At 46.1% G+C, this 17,331-nt stretch overlaps 1 protein-coding gene across 1 annotated transcript in view; it reads right to left on the bottom strand.

Moving 5' to 3' along the window:
- osbp (oxysterol binding protein) overlaps positions 1 to 17,331 on the bottom strand; it is a 56,395-nt gene that overhangs the window by 24,419 nt on the left and 14,645 nt on the right. Inside the window, exons 2-4 of the mRNA XM_080201859.1 lie at positions 2,971 to 3,179; positions 2,114 to 2,364; positions 1,567 to 1,765 (exon numbers count right to left, since the gene is read on the bottom strand). Of these exons, the coding sequence (XP_080057985.1) occupies positions 1,567 to 1,765; positions 2,114 to 2,364; positions 2,971 to 3,179 (659 nt within the window). The remainder of the gene's footprint in view (positions 1 to 1,566; positions 1,766 to 2,113; positions 2,365 to 2,970; positions 3,180 to 17,331) is intronic.

Here is a 17,331-nt window from a genome sequence, read left to right as displayed (position 1 = left end):
TAAGAGGGACATTGGAGTGCATATCCAAATACCTCTGAAGACAGCAGGACAGGTAGATAAGGTGGTTAAGATGACAGATGGGTACTTGCCTTTATTAGCTGAGGTAAGAGAAGGTAGGCTATGATGGAGCTGTACAAAACATTCATAGGCCACAGCTAGAGTACTGTGTGCAGTTTTGGCTGCAATACGATCAGAAAGATTGCACTAGAAAGGACGCAGAGGAGATTCTCCAGCAAGTTGCCCGAGCTGGGGTGTTTCAGCTACCAGGAGAGGCTGGGGTTGTTTTTGGAGCATTGATGGCAGAGGGGAGACCTCATCGAGGTATACAAAATTATAAGGGACATAGGGTAGATAGGAAGGAAGTTTTCCTCTTAGTAGAGGAGTCAATAACCAAGGAGCATAGATTTACGATAAGGGGACAGGAGATTTGGAGGGAATTTGAGGAAAAGCACCCAGAGGGTGGTGGGAATCTGCCTGAAAGGATGGAGGCAATGGGAACCTTTACAACAGTTAAGAGGTATTTGTTTAGATGAACACTTGAAATGCCATAGCAAACAAGACAACAAATCAAGTACTGGGAAACAGGATTAGAATGGATAGGAGCCTGATGGCCAGAATGGTCATTTTTAGTGCTGTAAAACTCTAACTCTGACAGTCAGCCATTCAATCCCAAAAAACCCGCTCCACAGTTCAATCAGATGATGGCTGACATATTACATCAAGCTCACTTTTCTAGCCACTCCCTATATGCTGTCTACCCTGTGTACCCCAAAAGTGTGCGATATAGTGGCACAGTGGTGAGCACTTTTTGCCTCAATGCCAGGGATCCGGGTTTGATTTCCAACTTGGGTTACAGTCAACATGGAGTCTGCACGTTCTCTCCATGTCTGCCTGCGTTTCCTCCGGGGGCTCCAGTTTCCTCCCAAAGACTTGCTGGTTACGCGCAATGGCTGTGTTAAATTCTCCCTCAGTCTACCTGGACAGATGCCAAAGTATGATTTTCACAGTAACTTCATTGCAGTGTTAATGCAAGCCTACTTGTGACTAATAAATAAACTTTAAATAAACTTCAGAAGGCATTGGGAATACATCCCAATGTTGGCATACACTTGTGCAATATTTAGTTTGGCGGGTGCGTACAAAAGTCAAATGCATGCCCGCTGACAATTCAGCATGCAACTGAGGAGCAAAGCAATTTTGTGGTTCCCTCTTTACGTGGCCACCACCCCCCCCCCACTGCTTTTACAGTTGGCATGTGTGCTGCCTCTACGTTTCAGCTTCAATCTGGACACAGGGTGGACTGAAGCGTCAGGGCCGAAATAGAATTGATGAACGCGCCCAGGGGCTGAGGGAAGGTCACTTTTGAATAGGCAGCAGTCGAGGTTGCAGGTTTAGAAGGTGCTCTCAATGAAACTGCACAAGTTACTATCCTGTGGATATTCCACACTGCTGCCACTCTGTGCTGGTGTGGAGGGAACACTGGTGGCTGCAAAGGGATGTCAAAGGGACTCTTGGCGAGTCCTATGTGGAACTCTAGCACGAGGCTCGCACAGCAACAGCCCTTACCTTTGGCAGAGCCAGTGCTGAGTGTACTGGAGGCCGGCAGCACCGTGGCACCACGGAACGCCCGCTCCAGGTTATTGTGCTGTTTGGCCAGTTGCTCTAGGGTCTCCTCCAGCCGTATCCGCTGCTCCCGCTCATGCTGGAGGGCCTTCTGCCACTTCTTACTGTGAGTCTGTGCCAGTAGCAGGAAGTCGCGACAAGCCTGCAACAAAGAAAATAAGAAGACTGTGTGAAGGAGTCAATAATAACCACAGGCCCTCCACCTTTTACTAGGCAAGGGAGATGGATTAGCATCAATGGAGATACAGTCAGTAACAAAGGTACTAGGGGAGAGAGGTTACTGAGTGACAGTGTGAGGGAGCTGGATTAACATCAGTACAGATACAGTCAGTAACACAGGGTGCTGAGAGGAGAGGGGTTACTGAGTGATAGTGAGGGGCAACTGGATTCAGATCAGTTGAGATACAGTCAGTATCACAGTGCTGGGAGAGTGTGTTAAGTCAGTCAGAGAGATACAGTAATGGTAGCAGATGGCTGTGCTTTGGCTCACATTGATCATGGCATTGGATGTGATGCGGAAGAGCGTGGCTCGCTCGTTGACTTGTTTAATCTTCTCCGAGCTCTCTGGAGGCAGCTTGAGGTTCTCCAGCTCGCTCAGCGAGCGCTGTAAGGCTGTGCCGTGCTTGGCGATGAGGTCGTTGCACGTCGATAGGTCCTCCACCTTGCTTGTGAGGGTCCGAAGCGTGTTCTGTACTTCTGTCTTGTCCGCCTGCGAGGCAGGTTCCTCGTCTGCAGAGTCATCTTTAAATAGGAAGGCGACATCAAATAATGAGGTGAGAGTCAAAACACAATCTTCGCTTGGGGGAGGCAAACAACTATGCTTTGATCGCATTCACCCAGAGACAGCCAGTCTCAATTGGCATTCACTTCCCTCAACAATCACACCTACCAGGGGCAATTAAAGCTTCACTTGCAATTTTGCCAGTCATCAATAAATATTAAATCCTCATGCTGCACCTCCTGCAAGGAGCTAAATGTTCTGTCTCTCTTTTCCTGGGACAGCTAGCTTGAGCTCTCCAGGGCAGTGAGCCACTCGCTTGCCGCAACCCCCACCCATCCATCCACCAACGTCCCCTTCCCACACCCTCCACCCCTTACCCCCCGGGCAGTGAGCCGCCCGCCCGACCCCACCCCCCCCTCCCCCATTCCCCTAACCCCCTGTCACCTGCCTCCTCCCCCATACTCCCCCCACCCCCCAAGGGCAGCAAGCCATTCATGTGTCCCTTCACCCGTGTGCCCCTCCCCAAGGCAATGAACCACTCGTGTTCCCTCCTCAGGGCAGCAAGTTGCTCGTGTGCCCCTCCCCTGGGCAGTGAACTCCTCACGTGCCCCTTCACCACCTCCTACCTGATTCAGCTTGCATCTTGACTGCCTTGGCCTTGGCCAGCTCCAGGGCTGTGATCCAGCGCTGCCTCTCCACCTCCGAGCTAGCCTTCAGGTGGTAGGTTTGAGCTCCCCCGTTTGAGATGATGAAGTTACACGAGTCCTCCACAGTGATGTTGGCAGTAGCGAGGTTTATTGTCCCACGGCACGTGTGACCCATCTCTGCCTGGGTCCTTGGGTTGGAGCACAGGGTGAGGGGTGGAAGCGGACAGAGAGAGAGAGAGAGAGAGAAAACAGTTAAGGATTCTGCACCTGCTATACAACCCATCCAAGGCACATATTTCCTACTCAACTGTTTGGATGAGTCACATGAATAACTCTTCCCGTCAGGAAAGGCCTAACACGTGAGGCTTCGTTTCCCTTAAACGGAAACCCCCAGAGGATTCATGAACCAGGTTTATCTGAGGGAACGAGATAAGTTTCGGGGTGCAAATTAAAACAGAACCTCAAAAGGAACCAAAGACAGTTGCCCGTTTGATTCGCACCCAATCCACCATTTCTTCACATGTGGAGACAGCACAAAACACTGCAACCAAATTGGGTATAGCGAGACCCCTCTAACAGCTGTGTAACAACTGAACAGATAACCCTTGCTTCAAGTATTTAACTGATTCATGTTGGGGCCAGTACACCAGGAAGAACTCTCCTGCATTGCTTCTAATAGGGCCTGTCTCAGCCTTCATCTCTACGAGAGAGAGAGAGAGATGGAGCGACAGAGAAAATATTAGCAGGTGGAGGCCTTTTGGCACTTCGAACCTGCTCCAAGCTAATCATCAAACTCAGTAGCCTGATCCTGCTTCTTCCCACCCCACAGCCTTTGATTCCCCCACACCTCAAATGCTATATCAAACTGCTTCTTGAAAACATTCAATGTTTTGACTTCAACTACTTGCTGTGGTGATTGAACACACTCGATGAAGAAATTTCTCCTCATCCCTGGCTCAAACTGTCTAACCTGCAAGCTCAGACTGTGACCCCTGATTTTGGGCATCCCAACCATCAGGAACATCATTTCTGCATTTATCCTGGATGACAAGTGGCAGTGAGCGAGTGGGATGAGGAGTAATGCTGAGGGAGCAGTAGACTAGACGATCATCAGAAGTCAGTGACGCCTGGGACACTGGGGAGAAACCACCCCCCCCCACCACCCCCGGTCTTCCTCAAAAGCAGCACCTGAACAAGTGCAGGTTAAAAGGGTAGTGTCGACCTTCAAGCAATCAGAACAAAACATGGCTTGTTTACATAACAATCACACAGGCAGAAGGCAAAACAGAAAGCAGCTCTCAGAGCGCCACATTTAAACTATTCAGTGCCATTAGCAGATGCAATGAGACACTGAGGCAGAGAGAGAGAGACTGAGGCAGAGAGAGAGAGAGAGAGAGAGAGAGACTGAGGCAGAGAGAGAGAGAGAGAGAGAGACTGAGGCAGAGAGAGAGAGAAACTGAGACTGTAGCAGAGAGAGAGACCTTAATGAAAACGGAAGTCAAATTTTCACGCTATTAAACTGTCATTACCGACAAGACCGAGAGCCACATAATAGGTGTCAACTGGTACCAGGCAGCACCTGGCAAGGTGCCAGAGAGGCTCCAGTAGCTGACGAGCTACTTATCTTATCGGGAGTGAGCGAAGGTCACAGCCAGGAGTAGGACAGACACCAACACAACATGAATGAACAAGAGCAGGAAATGGCTCAAAACGAACACATTTCACCTTGAACTCTACCCTCTGGTCAGCGCACTGACTGGAACAGCACAGGGTTCTCCCCAATCCAGGTTTCAGAGTCCGGTCGGGAAGGAGCAGTGGTCGCAGAGGGGATGTTATCCATGGAATCTCAGTGCACAGATCAACTGCTTCCTTACCAATGAAAACTGCGCAACCCCAAGTAAAAGCCCCTTCAGAGGGCATGGAGGTAGAGGATACGCAGAAACCCGTGAAAGTCTTCACCAATTAATGGAGGCCAATCAGCCCACTCCACTGGTGCCTGTGCCAGCCATTTGAAAGATTTAAGTCTTGCTCCCCTGCTTATCTGTTCTTGGCCAAAGCCCTGTAACCTTTCACCCCATTAAGTATTGATCCCATTTCCCTTTCAAAAGCTCCTATTCTCATTCTGAACTTCTGTTGCCTGGTTACCGAGCCTCCTGCCAGCAACTGGTTTCTCCTCATCAACAAGGTGTGCTCACCATAACAGGGAAATGTCCAGCCAATTTGCAAACAGCAAGGTCCCACTAAAGTGAGAAAAATAACCAGATAATCTGCGCTTTACTTATTAAAAGTGAGTGTGGGGGATCAATATAGGCCTCAGATCATGAGAGAGCTCTCACCCTGTTCTGCGGTCAAATAATGGCTCTGGGGTTCTGAACCCAAAGCAGCAGCCAAGGCCTCAGTTCAAAGTTTCGCCTGGAAAGGCAACTGCTGAAATCTTGCTGCCATTCACACGGCAGGATCTCCTGGTGCCACCAACAGCGCACTCCCACCACAGGTTTCCCAGCAGTGAGTGGCACATTCAATGGGAAATCCCACCGACAATGGCAGGACCATAAGATTCCACTGCCAGCAAGTGACATGCTGCGTCCCTCCGCAACACACATGCCACCAATTGAGAGAAAAATCCCACCCAACATGCACAGTCCTGCTCTTCAAATAACTGCAGACCGAGCCTCTGACAGCGCGGCACTTCGTAACCGCAGACCGAGCCTCTGACAGCGCGGCACTTCGTAACCGCAGACCGAGCCTCTGACAGCGCAGCACTTCGTAACCGCAGACCGAGCCTCTGACAGCGCGGCACTTCGTAACCGCAGACCGAGCCTCTGACAGCGCGGCACTTCGTAACCGCAGACCGAGCCTCTGACAGCGCGGCACTTCGTAACCGCAGACCGAGCCTCTGACAGCGCGGCACTTCGTAACCGCAGACCGAGCCTCTGACAGCGCGGCACTTCGTAACCGCAGACCGAGCCTCTGACAGCGCGGCACTTCGTAACCGCAGACCGAGCCTCTGACAGCGCGGCACTTCGTAACCGCAGACCGAGACTCTGACAGCGCGGCACTTCGTAACCGCAGACCGAGACTCTGACAGCGCGGCACTTCGTAACCGCAGACCGAGACTATCAGCTTGGCTTCTTGGACTTAAGTCTGTGAAATAGGATTTGCAGCCACGAGTTTGTCTCAGGAATGCGCACTGTAGCTGGAACACCTCTTATTTGATGTTTGTTGAACGAATCGATTGAAGTACAATATGGAGAGGTGTGCTGATGTGCAGTTCGAGTTCAGTAGTCCAAGGCATCAGGTTTTACTGTTCATGCGCCATTACAAAGAGTCATAAAGGTTTACAGCGTGGAAACAAGCCCTTTGGCCCAACTTGTCATGCCGCTTTTTTTTTAAGCCCAAGCTAGTCCCAGTTGCCTGCATTTGGCCCATATGCCTCTATACCCATCTTACCCATGTAATTGCAAATGCTTTTTAAAGCCAAAATTGCACCTGCCTCTACTGCTACCTCTGGTAGCTTGTTCTCGACACTCACCACCCTCTGCGTGAAGAGATTGCCTCTCTGGACCCTTTGGTATCTCTCACCTTAAACTTATGCCTTCTAGTTTTAGACTCCCCTACCATTGGGAAGAGAAATTAACTATCTAGCTGATCTATGTTCCTCGTTATTTTATATTCCGCATAAGATCAGCCCTCAGCCTTCTACGCTCCAGAGAAGAAAATTCCAGTCTATCCAGCCTCTCCTTATAACTCAATCCATCAAGTCCCAGTAGCATTCTAGTAAATCTTTTCTGCACTCTTTCTAGTTTATTAATATTCTTTAACAGGGTGACCCAAACTGTGCACAGTATTCTAAGTGTGGCCTTACCAATGTCTTGTACAACTTCCAACAAGACGTCCCAACTCCCCGTATTCAATGTTCTGACCGATGAAACCAAGCATGCCGAATGCTTTCTTTACCACTCTGTCCACCTGTGACTCCACTTTCAAGGAGCTATGAACCTGTACCCCTAGATCTCTGTTCCGTGAGTCTCCCCAACACCGTACCTCTAAGTCCTGCCCTGCTTCGATCGACCAAAATGCATCACCTCGTAATTATCTAAATTAAATTCATCTGCCATTCATCAGCTGACTGGCAATTGATCAAGATCCCACTGCAATTGGAGACAACTTTCTTCATTTCGACTATGCGACCAGTCTTGATGTCATCTGCAAACTTACGAGCCATGCCTCCTACATTCTCATTCAAATCATGAATATAAATTACAAATAAAAGTGGACCCAGCACGATCCCTGAGGCACACCACTGGTCAAAAGTCTCCATTTTGAAAAAGAACCTTCTACACTGACTTCTGTCATCAAGCTAAATTTGTATTTAGCTACCTCACCTTGGATCCTGTAAGATTTATGCAACAACCTACCATGGGGTGTGCATTGTGGAGGTGGTTTAGAGATGGGTAATAAATGCTGACCTAGCCAGCAACACCAACATCCCAAAAATGATTTTTTTTAAAAGTCGAGAAAGCCATTTTCAAAAAATTAGGAATTGTGGACTCTACAATCCAGAGAAAGATGCATACATATTTGGGAATTGAAATAGGGAAGTACTGATTACAAAACCAAGCTCTACAAAACATTTGTAAATCACTACGGCTACCTTTGACCCACATAAAAGGAAAATACGTAACATCTTCAAGTTGTACGCAGAATCCGTAATGGGTTTAAAAGTCCTGAAGCGTTTGCATCAATAACGAAGGGACCCATTTTAATTTTCTCAAACAATAAGGAATACTGAGTCCGTGTTAGCAATCCGTATTGGCGACTTAGATGACGACACTGTCATATATCCAAGCCTGCTGACAATACAAACATTCAGTGGGAATGCAACTTGTGAGGAAGGATAGAGGTTGCAAAGAAACATAGACAGGCCATGTGGGTGGGCAACCAATTTACAGATGGAAGAACATGTGGGTGGACAAGGCCAAAATTATTAACTTTGGTCACAAGGAGAGAAGAATACTTGATAAAAGGAGTGAAACTTGCACATGTTAGTGACCAGAGAGATTTGGATGTATTGATATGAAGAGCACAAAGTTAACATGCAGGTAAATGGCATGCTGCCCTTGCTCGCAAGGGGGATTGGAGTACAGAAATTGAGAAATCTTGCTCCATTGTAAAGGGTTTCAGTGAAACTACATCTGGAACACTGCGCGCAGTTTGGTCCTCTATTTAAGGAATGATACATATTGTTGCATGGGAGGTGGTAGAGCGACAGTTGAACCTGGGATGAGGGGGTTGTCCTTTGGTGACAGGCTGAGTAAATTTGGCCTATATTCTCTAGTATTGAGAAGAATGAGGGGCAATCTCATCAGAACCTACAAAATTCTGAACGGGTTTGATGGGTGGATGCCAAGAGATTGTTTTCACTGTTCAAGGCATCTAAAACATGGGGGAAGTACACCCACCCGCCTCCCAAACAAACAGTCTCCCCCTCCTCTCTCACACATATGCACACCCCCACTCTATCTGACAGTGTCCCCCGCCCACACTTTCGTTGGACACACGGCAGGAAACCGGGCTATCCAGAGGAAACTTGCAGGCACGGGGAAGAATCTGCAAACTCCACACTGTGACTCAAGGTCAGAAATGAACCAGATTCCTGTAGAGATTCTGTGATTTTTTCTTCGGGAGCCAGTGCAGGCACGATGGGCCTTCTATGCTGTAAAATTCTATGATACTTGATCGGGCTGATATGTGACTCAAGACCAAGAGGAATGAGTCTTAACTACACATGACGACAGCCTCAACAGGGATCTTGGGTTCATGTCGCACTGTAACCACCATGACTTGCCTGAACTTGTAAAATCTCACTGTCCTGTCCTGTCTGGAGACAAGACACTTCTCTTTAGCCTTTGCCTGATGCTATCTCCACTCACATTGTCTGCATCTTTAAGACTTGAAAAGCAGGTTAGCTGTAAAGACTCGCATTCTAATCAGTATTCTGTAAACTGTGTGCGTCTTTAAAATGCTCTGTTTGAGACCAGAACTCTCCACTCACCTGACGAAGATGCAAACCCCAAAAGCTTGTGGGTTTACTATCAAATAAACTGGTTGGACTTTAACCTGGTGTTGTGAAACTTCTTACTGTGTTTACCCCAGTCCAACGCCAGCATCTCCACATCATGACGACTGCACACCCAGCCCTGCTGACCTTTCAAAGTTCTCTTTACTGGGGGTTTGAGCCAAAATTGGGAGAGCTGTCTCAGACTAGTCAACAACAGCCTGATGTAGTCACACTCAAAAGAATTGTACCTTAACCCTATCGGAATCGACAATAGCGGGAATTCTTGTGGCCCACCACACTGTTTGAGCAATGCAACAAACTAGGAGACAACAGCGAAGGGAATTATTCCCGGGCACTTCTTTTTAGCGCAATCAGCTCCGCATCAGAAATCACTGACATTTCTGTGTGATTAGCAGGACTATTGTTTCCCCCTTTCACCCAAACCACTCCCTGGTGGGGACAGAGATAATTGAAGCTGCTCCCTGGAAGGCTGGGGGCAAGGGGTATGGTGGCACCTGGCAACTCTAGAACCCGCCAAGTGTTAACTTCCCGTTTATTCACCACTTCAACAGCCGACCTCCTGTGGCATTGCTCTTGGTGCGTGCACAATAGCATCTGTAAGTGGCAGGGGAGGGGTAGTGTATTTGCTTCATCTGATTATTTGTATTTCTGCTGGCTAAATAATAGATGAGCAAAAGATAACTTCATTGGACATGTAATCTCTCGCTGCTCATGTTCGTACCAGATATGCATTTGTGCTTTAACCCTTTCAGCGACTGTTGGTGAAAAGGTGAGGTGAAAACTAAGTAGCATGTTGTTTTTTTTGGATCACTATGGCTGGGTTATTTCCATAGTTACTAAACAGCAGATGTTTATTCAGGCAATTCAAACAAGTGAAATACAGCCCACAGCGCTGATAACAGGGCCACCAACGTTCGACAAAGCCAAGAGATGATTGATTTCCCTTATCTGTAGAAAGGAACCAGTAAGACTTGTGTTTTGCTGGAATCCACAAAGGTCACAGGAACAATGGACGAGCACAGATTCTTCCTTGAACCTGTTATGTGGGGATACAAGGCAGAGGTGCCATTCAGTCTCGAGGCTGTTCCACCATTTAACAGGAGTAGGACGTATCTGCCTCTCAACTCCATCCACCTGCCTTTGTTCCCTATCCTTTCATACCTTTGGCCAGCAAACATCCATTGATTCCCCCAGCAATTACGATGTATCATTTTGAGTAAAACCTTCTTATAGGTCTTTTCAACCTCATTTTTAATGGGCGTCTGTTGAGGGTTCTGAACTGGCAGCAACTTGGGAAGGCTTTTACACTTTGTAAGTGCGTTCTACACACAAGGCCTGCACGCTAGTTGCTCCAGTTTTCAGTTATTTCTATTCTGCTCATCACTGATCTTCATTATATTATAAGAACATCTTACTTTTAAACAAGAAATTCAACTCTTTATTGTGGTCTAAAATTGCTACATCTTTCTGACAAGGAGAAAACAGCAAGAAAACCATGTTTTTCAACGTCAGCATGGCACATAAGTTTCACACAGTGAGCAGCTAATTTTAATCGTGGGTTTATGCCGACCAGTTTCCTAAACTGGTCCCATTTGTCTGCATTTGGCCCATATCCCTTGAAACCTTTTCCATCCTATACCAGTCCAAATGTCTTTTAAGTGTCTTAATTGTACCTGCCTCTACCACCTACACTGGCAGCCCTTGCTCTGAAATCAAACTTCAGAGAGTCCATTCCATTACTTGGCAGCGTTAGAGGTCCACATTGAGTACAATAGTCAAAAGGCAAGGGCATGCCTCCTTGTGGTTAAAGCGAAGGGTCAGGTTTGTTAGGGCATGACTAGCTCAGCAATATTCCACTAAACTTGGGCAAGATCAAGCACACAAATCTGACCGAAGATGTTTAGTATCTAGACGTGCTCAAAGATGAATTTGGTACATTGAGTGATGCTACTGTGAAATAGTACGTAGATCCTCTGACTTTTTCAAGCCTGGAACAGTGCTGTATGCCAAGAGGAGCGAAGTGGAGCAGCTGGAATGCCTACAAAGGCTTCGTATCATTGAGCCTATTCAGGTTTCTCATCAGGCATTTAATTGCTCTTTTCCTTCAAAATGACGGTACCCGTGTGGTGATCACAAGCCCACCACTAACCAGGTTTCCAAGTTGCATGCTTATCCATTACCTTGGATGGAAGATTTCTCACTGCTGCCGGAACCAAGACGTTTTCAAAAGTGGACACAGCCAGGGATATCAAGAACTCTTGCCAGAAGAAAGTTGGAAGCGTTGTGAACATGAACATGCGTAATGGGTTGCGCAAGAACAATCATTTTTTTGGAGTATTCTCCAGTCTGGCAATCTTTCAATGATGGACAACTTGTATTGCAGTCCACCTGGATGACATCTTAATTAAGGGGAAGAGCAATGAGGAGCACTTCAGGAAACTGGATCAAGTTTTAGAAGATTTTCAGAGGCAGGGCTGCATTTGGAGTGCAGCAAGTGTACTTTGCAGACATAAAACGTGAAGTATCTAGATCACGGAACCACCGCACAAGGCTTATGGTCATTCAGAAAGCTGCGGAGCCCAGGAATATGGCAGAGTTCAGGTGATTTTTGGTCTTATTAAACTATTATGGCACTTTTTGTCAGACTTGTCTACATTGCTGGTGCCACTGTACCTGCTTCTGCACAAAGAAACCAAATGGACTGCAGTCTGCACAAAGGAAGTGTTTTCAAGGATGTGAAAGCGGTGCTGAAATTGGTTAATCTGCTAGTCCACAACTTATCAGTACAATGTCGTGTATAGAGCAGTAAAATACAGAAATATGGGTGCGTTGAGTCATCTTTCTATACCTGATTTTCCCGCCAAGGTATTGTGCCCTGACAATTTTCTTACTGCAGACTTGCCCAATCTCCAGTGAGTGCAAATCAAAGTTAAGCAATGGAGATCCAAATATAAAAGGAAATTATTGCAGATGCTGGAAGCTGAAACAAAAACAAAATGCTAGAAATTCCAGCTACTCTGACAGCATCTGTGTAGACAGAACAGAGCTAATGTTGGGAGTTTGGATGACTCAGAGCTGGATACAGATCATTTCCTATCTAAAGAGATTTTAGGTGCAAGGGTGGCCAACTATTCAACTCTTATTGAACATGATAAACTGCGACTTTAAGTGAAGCACAAGGAGGAATTAAGTGTGCAGGATGAATGCATACTGTGGGGGTCAAAGATGGTCATTTTGATCACTGGCTATTGGCAAGACATGGATGAAATCCATGAAGGTCATCCCAATGCTTCTGGAATGAAAAGTCTAGCTCTATCATATGTTTGGTGGCCAAATATGAATCAAGAATGTAAAATCCTGTTCGGCATATCAGAGCAGCACAGTGGCTAGCACTGCTAACATACGAAATGGTCAGAAGCACGAATATTACAGCTCATGTGGCAATTGAGAAGTGATGTTAAATTTTTGAAACCCTTGGGTTACCAGATTCACTTGTTTCAGATATTGGCACTACATTTGTGATTGAGTTGTTTCAGGAATTCATTTTAAAAAAAAGGTACACAATACATGTTTACTTTGCCATTTCATCAGGCTACAAATTGTTTGGCGGAGCGAGCTGTCCAAACTTTGAAGGAGGGAGTAAAGAGGATGGGTGATACTTTGAGCATAAAGCCGTCAAGGTTTTTATTCGTGTCATATCATGCCGCAAACAGACTCCCTCCAGCGAAATCGCTGTTAAATATACTGCCAAAGTTTCCTGGATCAGCTTCATCCAGATCACAAGAGCAAAAATGAGGAGACAAGAGAAGCAGAAGGAGGAACGTGACTCCCACGCTGAGGTACTTCAAACCGGATGATCAGGTTTATATTAAGAACTTTGGTAATAACCAGAAGTGGTTACCAGGAATAAGTTTAAACCAAAATTGCTCCAGCACCTTGGGCTGTAAGACTGCAAAATGGAAGAGCTGTTCACAGACGTCAAGGCCATATTCGTTCCCAGTAGGTACAACCTAGGGTCAGAAAGTCAGCAACCGTTACTAATAACGTGGCAGAAGGTAACGCTGCCACTTCACCAGACAGTTGTTCCTGAGCTTCAAGGTTTGCCAGTTGACTCTACTGTCAGAGTGGAAGAGGAATGTTCATTTACAGAGTCTCATCCTACTTCTTCACTAATAATTCAAGATTTACTGAACTAAATTTACCAGTGGTGTTGTATAGATCGTAACACAACCGCAAAGCTCCTGACAGAATTCTGTTGTATTTCTGTAGAGGATTGAAATGTAAAAGGTGGGGTGGGGTGGGGTGGAGTGGAAAAGTTTGAGAGTGTCGGTTTAAATATAAGGTTTTCGCCTATGTAATTATTTTATTGGTGTCTGAGTGTTCTGAGCATGTGCAAACTTTTTAACCTGCAAGAGTGGTCCAAGACCAGTGCCTCTGTTTTCGTTATTACTATTCTACTGCATTACTGTTGAACTTATATAAAGACCCTTGTTTTGACCAATGCAGTCGATGACCTTTATTATGGTCTCAAGTTACCACGGATACCAAAATCTGGACAGACTCCATCTCCTTACGTTGGAAAAAAGCACCTTTGGTGGTAACCCGGTAAAGGTCTTAATCTTCAGAAGGTTTTGATACCGATAGTGAACTCCTGCCGCTCGTGACTCCTTTCCATTGCAAATTTATTCCCCCATGCATGTGTCATTATAGACGTAATTGCAGTCCATGGCCTCAAGCTTCACTCATCTGCCATTTAGGATGTTGAACTCTCTCCTTTTTCAGGTAGAAAGCACGTACTGCGCACATGCCAACTCTGCACAGGTTCATAATTTCACATCTTGCAAGTATTCGCAGGGACGGAACAACCACAAACAGCCTCCAAGTTCCTGATTCAAGTCTCAGCCCAAGTACAAAAGAAACAATCAAGCTAGCATTCTAGTGCAGAGGGAGTGCTACATTGCCAAATGCCGTCTTGGACTTGAGACATGAAGCCAAAGTCCATCCACTTGCTTAGTGCGGTTACAATCGATCCCAACAGCACTTTGGGTACGGTCTCTAAAACACATGGACTGCAGCAGTTCAAAAAGACAGCTCACCACCACCTTCTCAAGGGCAATTAGGAGGGGCAATAAATGTGGCCCCAGCCAGTGATATCTACATCCCATGAATGAAAGCGCTGCCAACGCAGTGCTTGTTTGAGTCTGGCATAGGCCAGAACTCATAGCTATTGTACTTTTCAGTTCCTTGTGATACGGATGGGCCTAAGGACTTGTAATGAAAAATAAATGAACATAAAGCATTTTAAAATTAAAACGATAGTGATAAGACAGCAAATCTCTGTGCAATCACATCAATTGCTAAGCAATGTAGTTTCACATTAAACAACTAAAAAAAAAGATCAATTTGAAAGCATTCAGACATTGAATATACAATCATCAGATTCAGCATATCACGCTGCATTGGTTTAATTAAAAGGCAATCTAAATTCAGGTTCTTATAGATTTAAACAAGGCCATAGGGGCAGAAGTATAGGCCACTTAGCCAATCGGGCCTGCCTTGCCATTCAGTGGGATCATGACTGATCCAATGTGATAATCCTCAACTCCACTTTCCCACCTTAGCCCCTAACTCTAATTTCCCTTACTGATTAAAAATCCATCGCAGCATCAAACTTATTTAACAGAGACTCTACAGTCCCTTGTGGTAAAGAATTTCACAGATTCACTACCCTCAGACAGAAGAGGTTTTAAACTCATTGTTTCATTTGAAAAACTCAGAAGTTTATTTTTAAAGACAAGTTTTGTGGGCACTCTGTCTTCAGCTTCCTGCATGTGCAGACAAATACACAGGGACAAATGGGTATGGGCAGCCATCCTGTGCTAGCAGGAGACACTATACATGCGTGTCTACACAAAAAAAATCCCACTGCACTGCTTCAAAGAATGAGTTATACCTGGTACCCTGGCCAATATTCATCCCTCAAATAGAAGTGGAGAGTTAGTGGTATTATCACTGGACTGGTAATCCAGAGATCCAGGGTAATGCCCTGGGTTGTAATCCCACTACAGCAGATCATGAAATCTGAATTTTACTGGAAAAAGATGTGGAATTGAAAGTCAGACAATGACCATGAAACCACTGTTGTTCGAAGAAAACAGCGGGCTCACCGTTCTTAGGGAAGGAAACCTTACACCCTCACCCTGTTTGGTCTGCTGCCCCCTGCAATAGTGTACCACTGAGTCCAATATGGGATGGGCAATAAACGCTGGCCAAGCTAGTAATGCCCACATCCCATGAGAAAGAAAACATACATCATGTAAAAAGTCAGATCATTTGGTAAGAAGCTGTGTGTACTTCTTGGCTGCCGCGGTTCCCATATTACAAACGTAGCTACACTTCAACAGTACTTTGCTGCTGAAAGGAATCTGGTGGCCGTAAAAAGTGCTATCTAATTGCAAGTTTTTTTTTCCTTTCTTGCGTGGAGCATAAAAGATCAGAATGGACCAATTGGGCCAACTGACCTGTTCATATTGCAAGTTCTATGCAAATCAACAAAAGGGGTGGGAGTGGCAGGAAAGGGGATTCAGCTGTAAAGGACGAAAGATTAGAACGAGGGCAAAGTTTGAGCGTATGGAGAAAGATGAGGGCTGTAATCTTGGTAATTAGCAGAGGAAATAAAGGCATAAAATCTCAGTTAGCTAACAAAAGTAAAAGCACCTCAAGCTGCCTGTTCAGGAAAGTCCATTAGCTCCAGTTCCTCGCTTCTGCCCATGAGCAGCAGATAATAAACAGGTGTAACAGAAATGAAGGAGGCTGCAAGCTGGGCAGGATTGGCGATTCCCCAAAGACAGAGATAAGGAGACTCAGGTAGACTGTGCTACAGAAAAACAAACGGGAGTAGCAAGAATGAATGAAACTGGCAGCAAAGCCAAATCCCTATAAGCGAATGAACACGCAAGACAGGTGGATTAGCCATAGCATAGTGGTTAGCACTGCTGCCTTACAGTTCGATTCCCAGTCACTGTCTGTGCAGAGTATGCACGTTTTCCCCGTGTCTGCGTGGGTTTCCTCTGGGTGCTCTGGTTTCCTCCCACGGTCCGAAAGGCATGCTGGTTAGGTGCATTGGCTATGGTAAAGTCTTCCTCAGTGTACCTGAACAGGTGCCAGAGTGTGGCAAGTAGGGGGTTTTCAATAAACTTTAACTTTAAACTGCAACTTTAAACTGCATGGAGTTACCAAGATAGGACAGGGGAGTGGAACTGAGTGGAATGTTCTTTCAGAGAATCAGTGCACTCTTCACAGAATCTCTACAATGCAAAGGACACCATTCGGCCCATCTAGCCTGCACCGACAACAATCCCACCAGAACTCTATTTCCGTAAGAGAGCCCGGATATCTCAGTTGGCAAAGCATCAGACTTTTAACCTGAGGGCCCAGGGTTCAAGCCCATTTGGGGCACTCTCCTGCCTTCTCATGGTAACCCTTGATCCCCTTATTGATCAAGAGCCTATCTGTGTCTTAAAGACACTCAATGACCTGGCCTCCCCAGCCCTCTGTGGCAATGAATTCCACAAATTCACCACCCTCTGACTGAAGAAATTCCACCTCATATCACCTTAAAGGAGCATCCCTTCACTCAGATTGTGCACGTCACTGCTCTTGTATTCTAGACCTCTAGAAATGAATGCTGACATTGAATTTGCCTTCCTAACTGCCAACTGAACCTGCATGCTAATCTTTAGAGTCCTGAACCAGGTCTCCCAAGTCCCTTTGTACTTGAGATTCAGACCCCCAAAGCCTTTCCCCATTTAGAAAATAGTCCACGCCTCTATTCTCCTGACCAAAATGCATAACATCACACTTTTGCAATTTGAAGCCAATAAAACAAAATCTGGAATTAAGAATCTACAGATGACCATGACGGAAAAACCCATCTGGTTCACTAATGTCCTTTAGAGAATGAAATCTGCCGTCCTTACCTGGTCTGGCCTACATGTGACCCCAGGCCCACAGCAAAGTTGTTGACTCTCCCTATTGCCCTTGGGCAATAAGGCAATAGCGAAAAGTCCCACAAATTAATAAGAGCCCACATAACTGCCCTGCTCAACCCCCTGACACTATGAGACAATTTAACGTGGCCAATCCACCTAACCAGCATATCTTTGGACTCGGAGGAAACCAGAGCATCCGGAGGAAACCCACAGAAACGGAGAATGTGCGAACTCCACAGTCATCCGAGGCCAGAACTGAACCTGGGT

Source organism: Carcharhinus amblyrhynchos, chromosome 13 (assembly GCF_965287045.1).
Source record: "Carcharhinus amblyrhynchos chromosome 13, sCarAmb.v2.hapA, whole genome shotgun sequence".
Lineage (NCBI taxonomy): Eukaryota > Metazoa > Chordata > Chondrichthyes > Carcharhiniformes > Carcharhinidae > Carcharhinus > Carcharhinus amblyrhynchos.
This window is presented reverse-complemented; position numbering and strand designations above follow the sequence as displayed.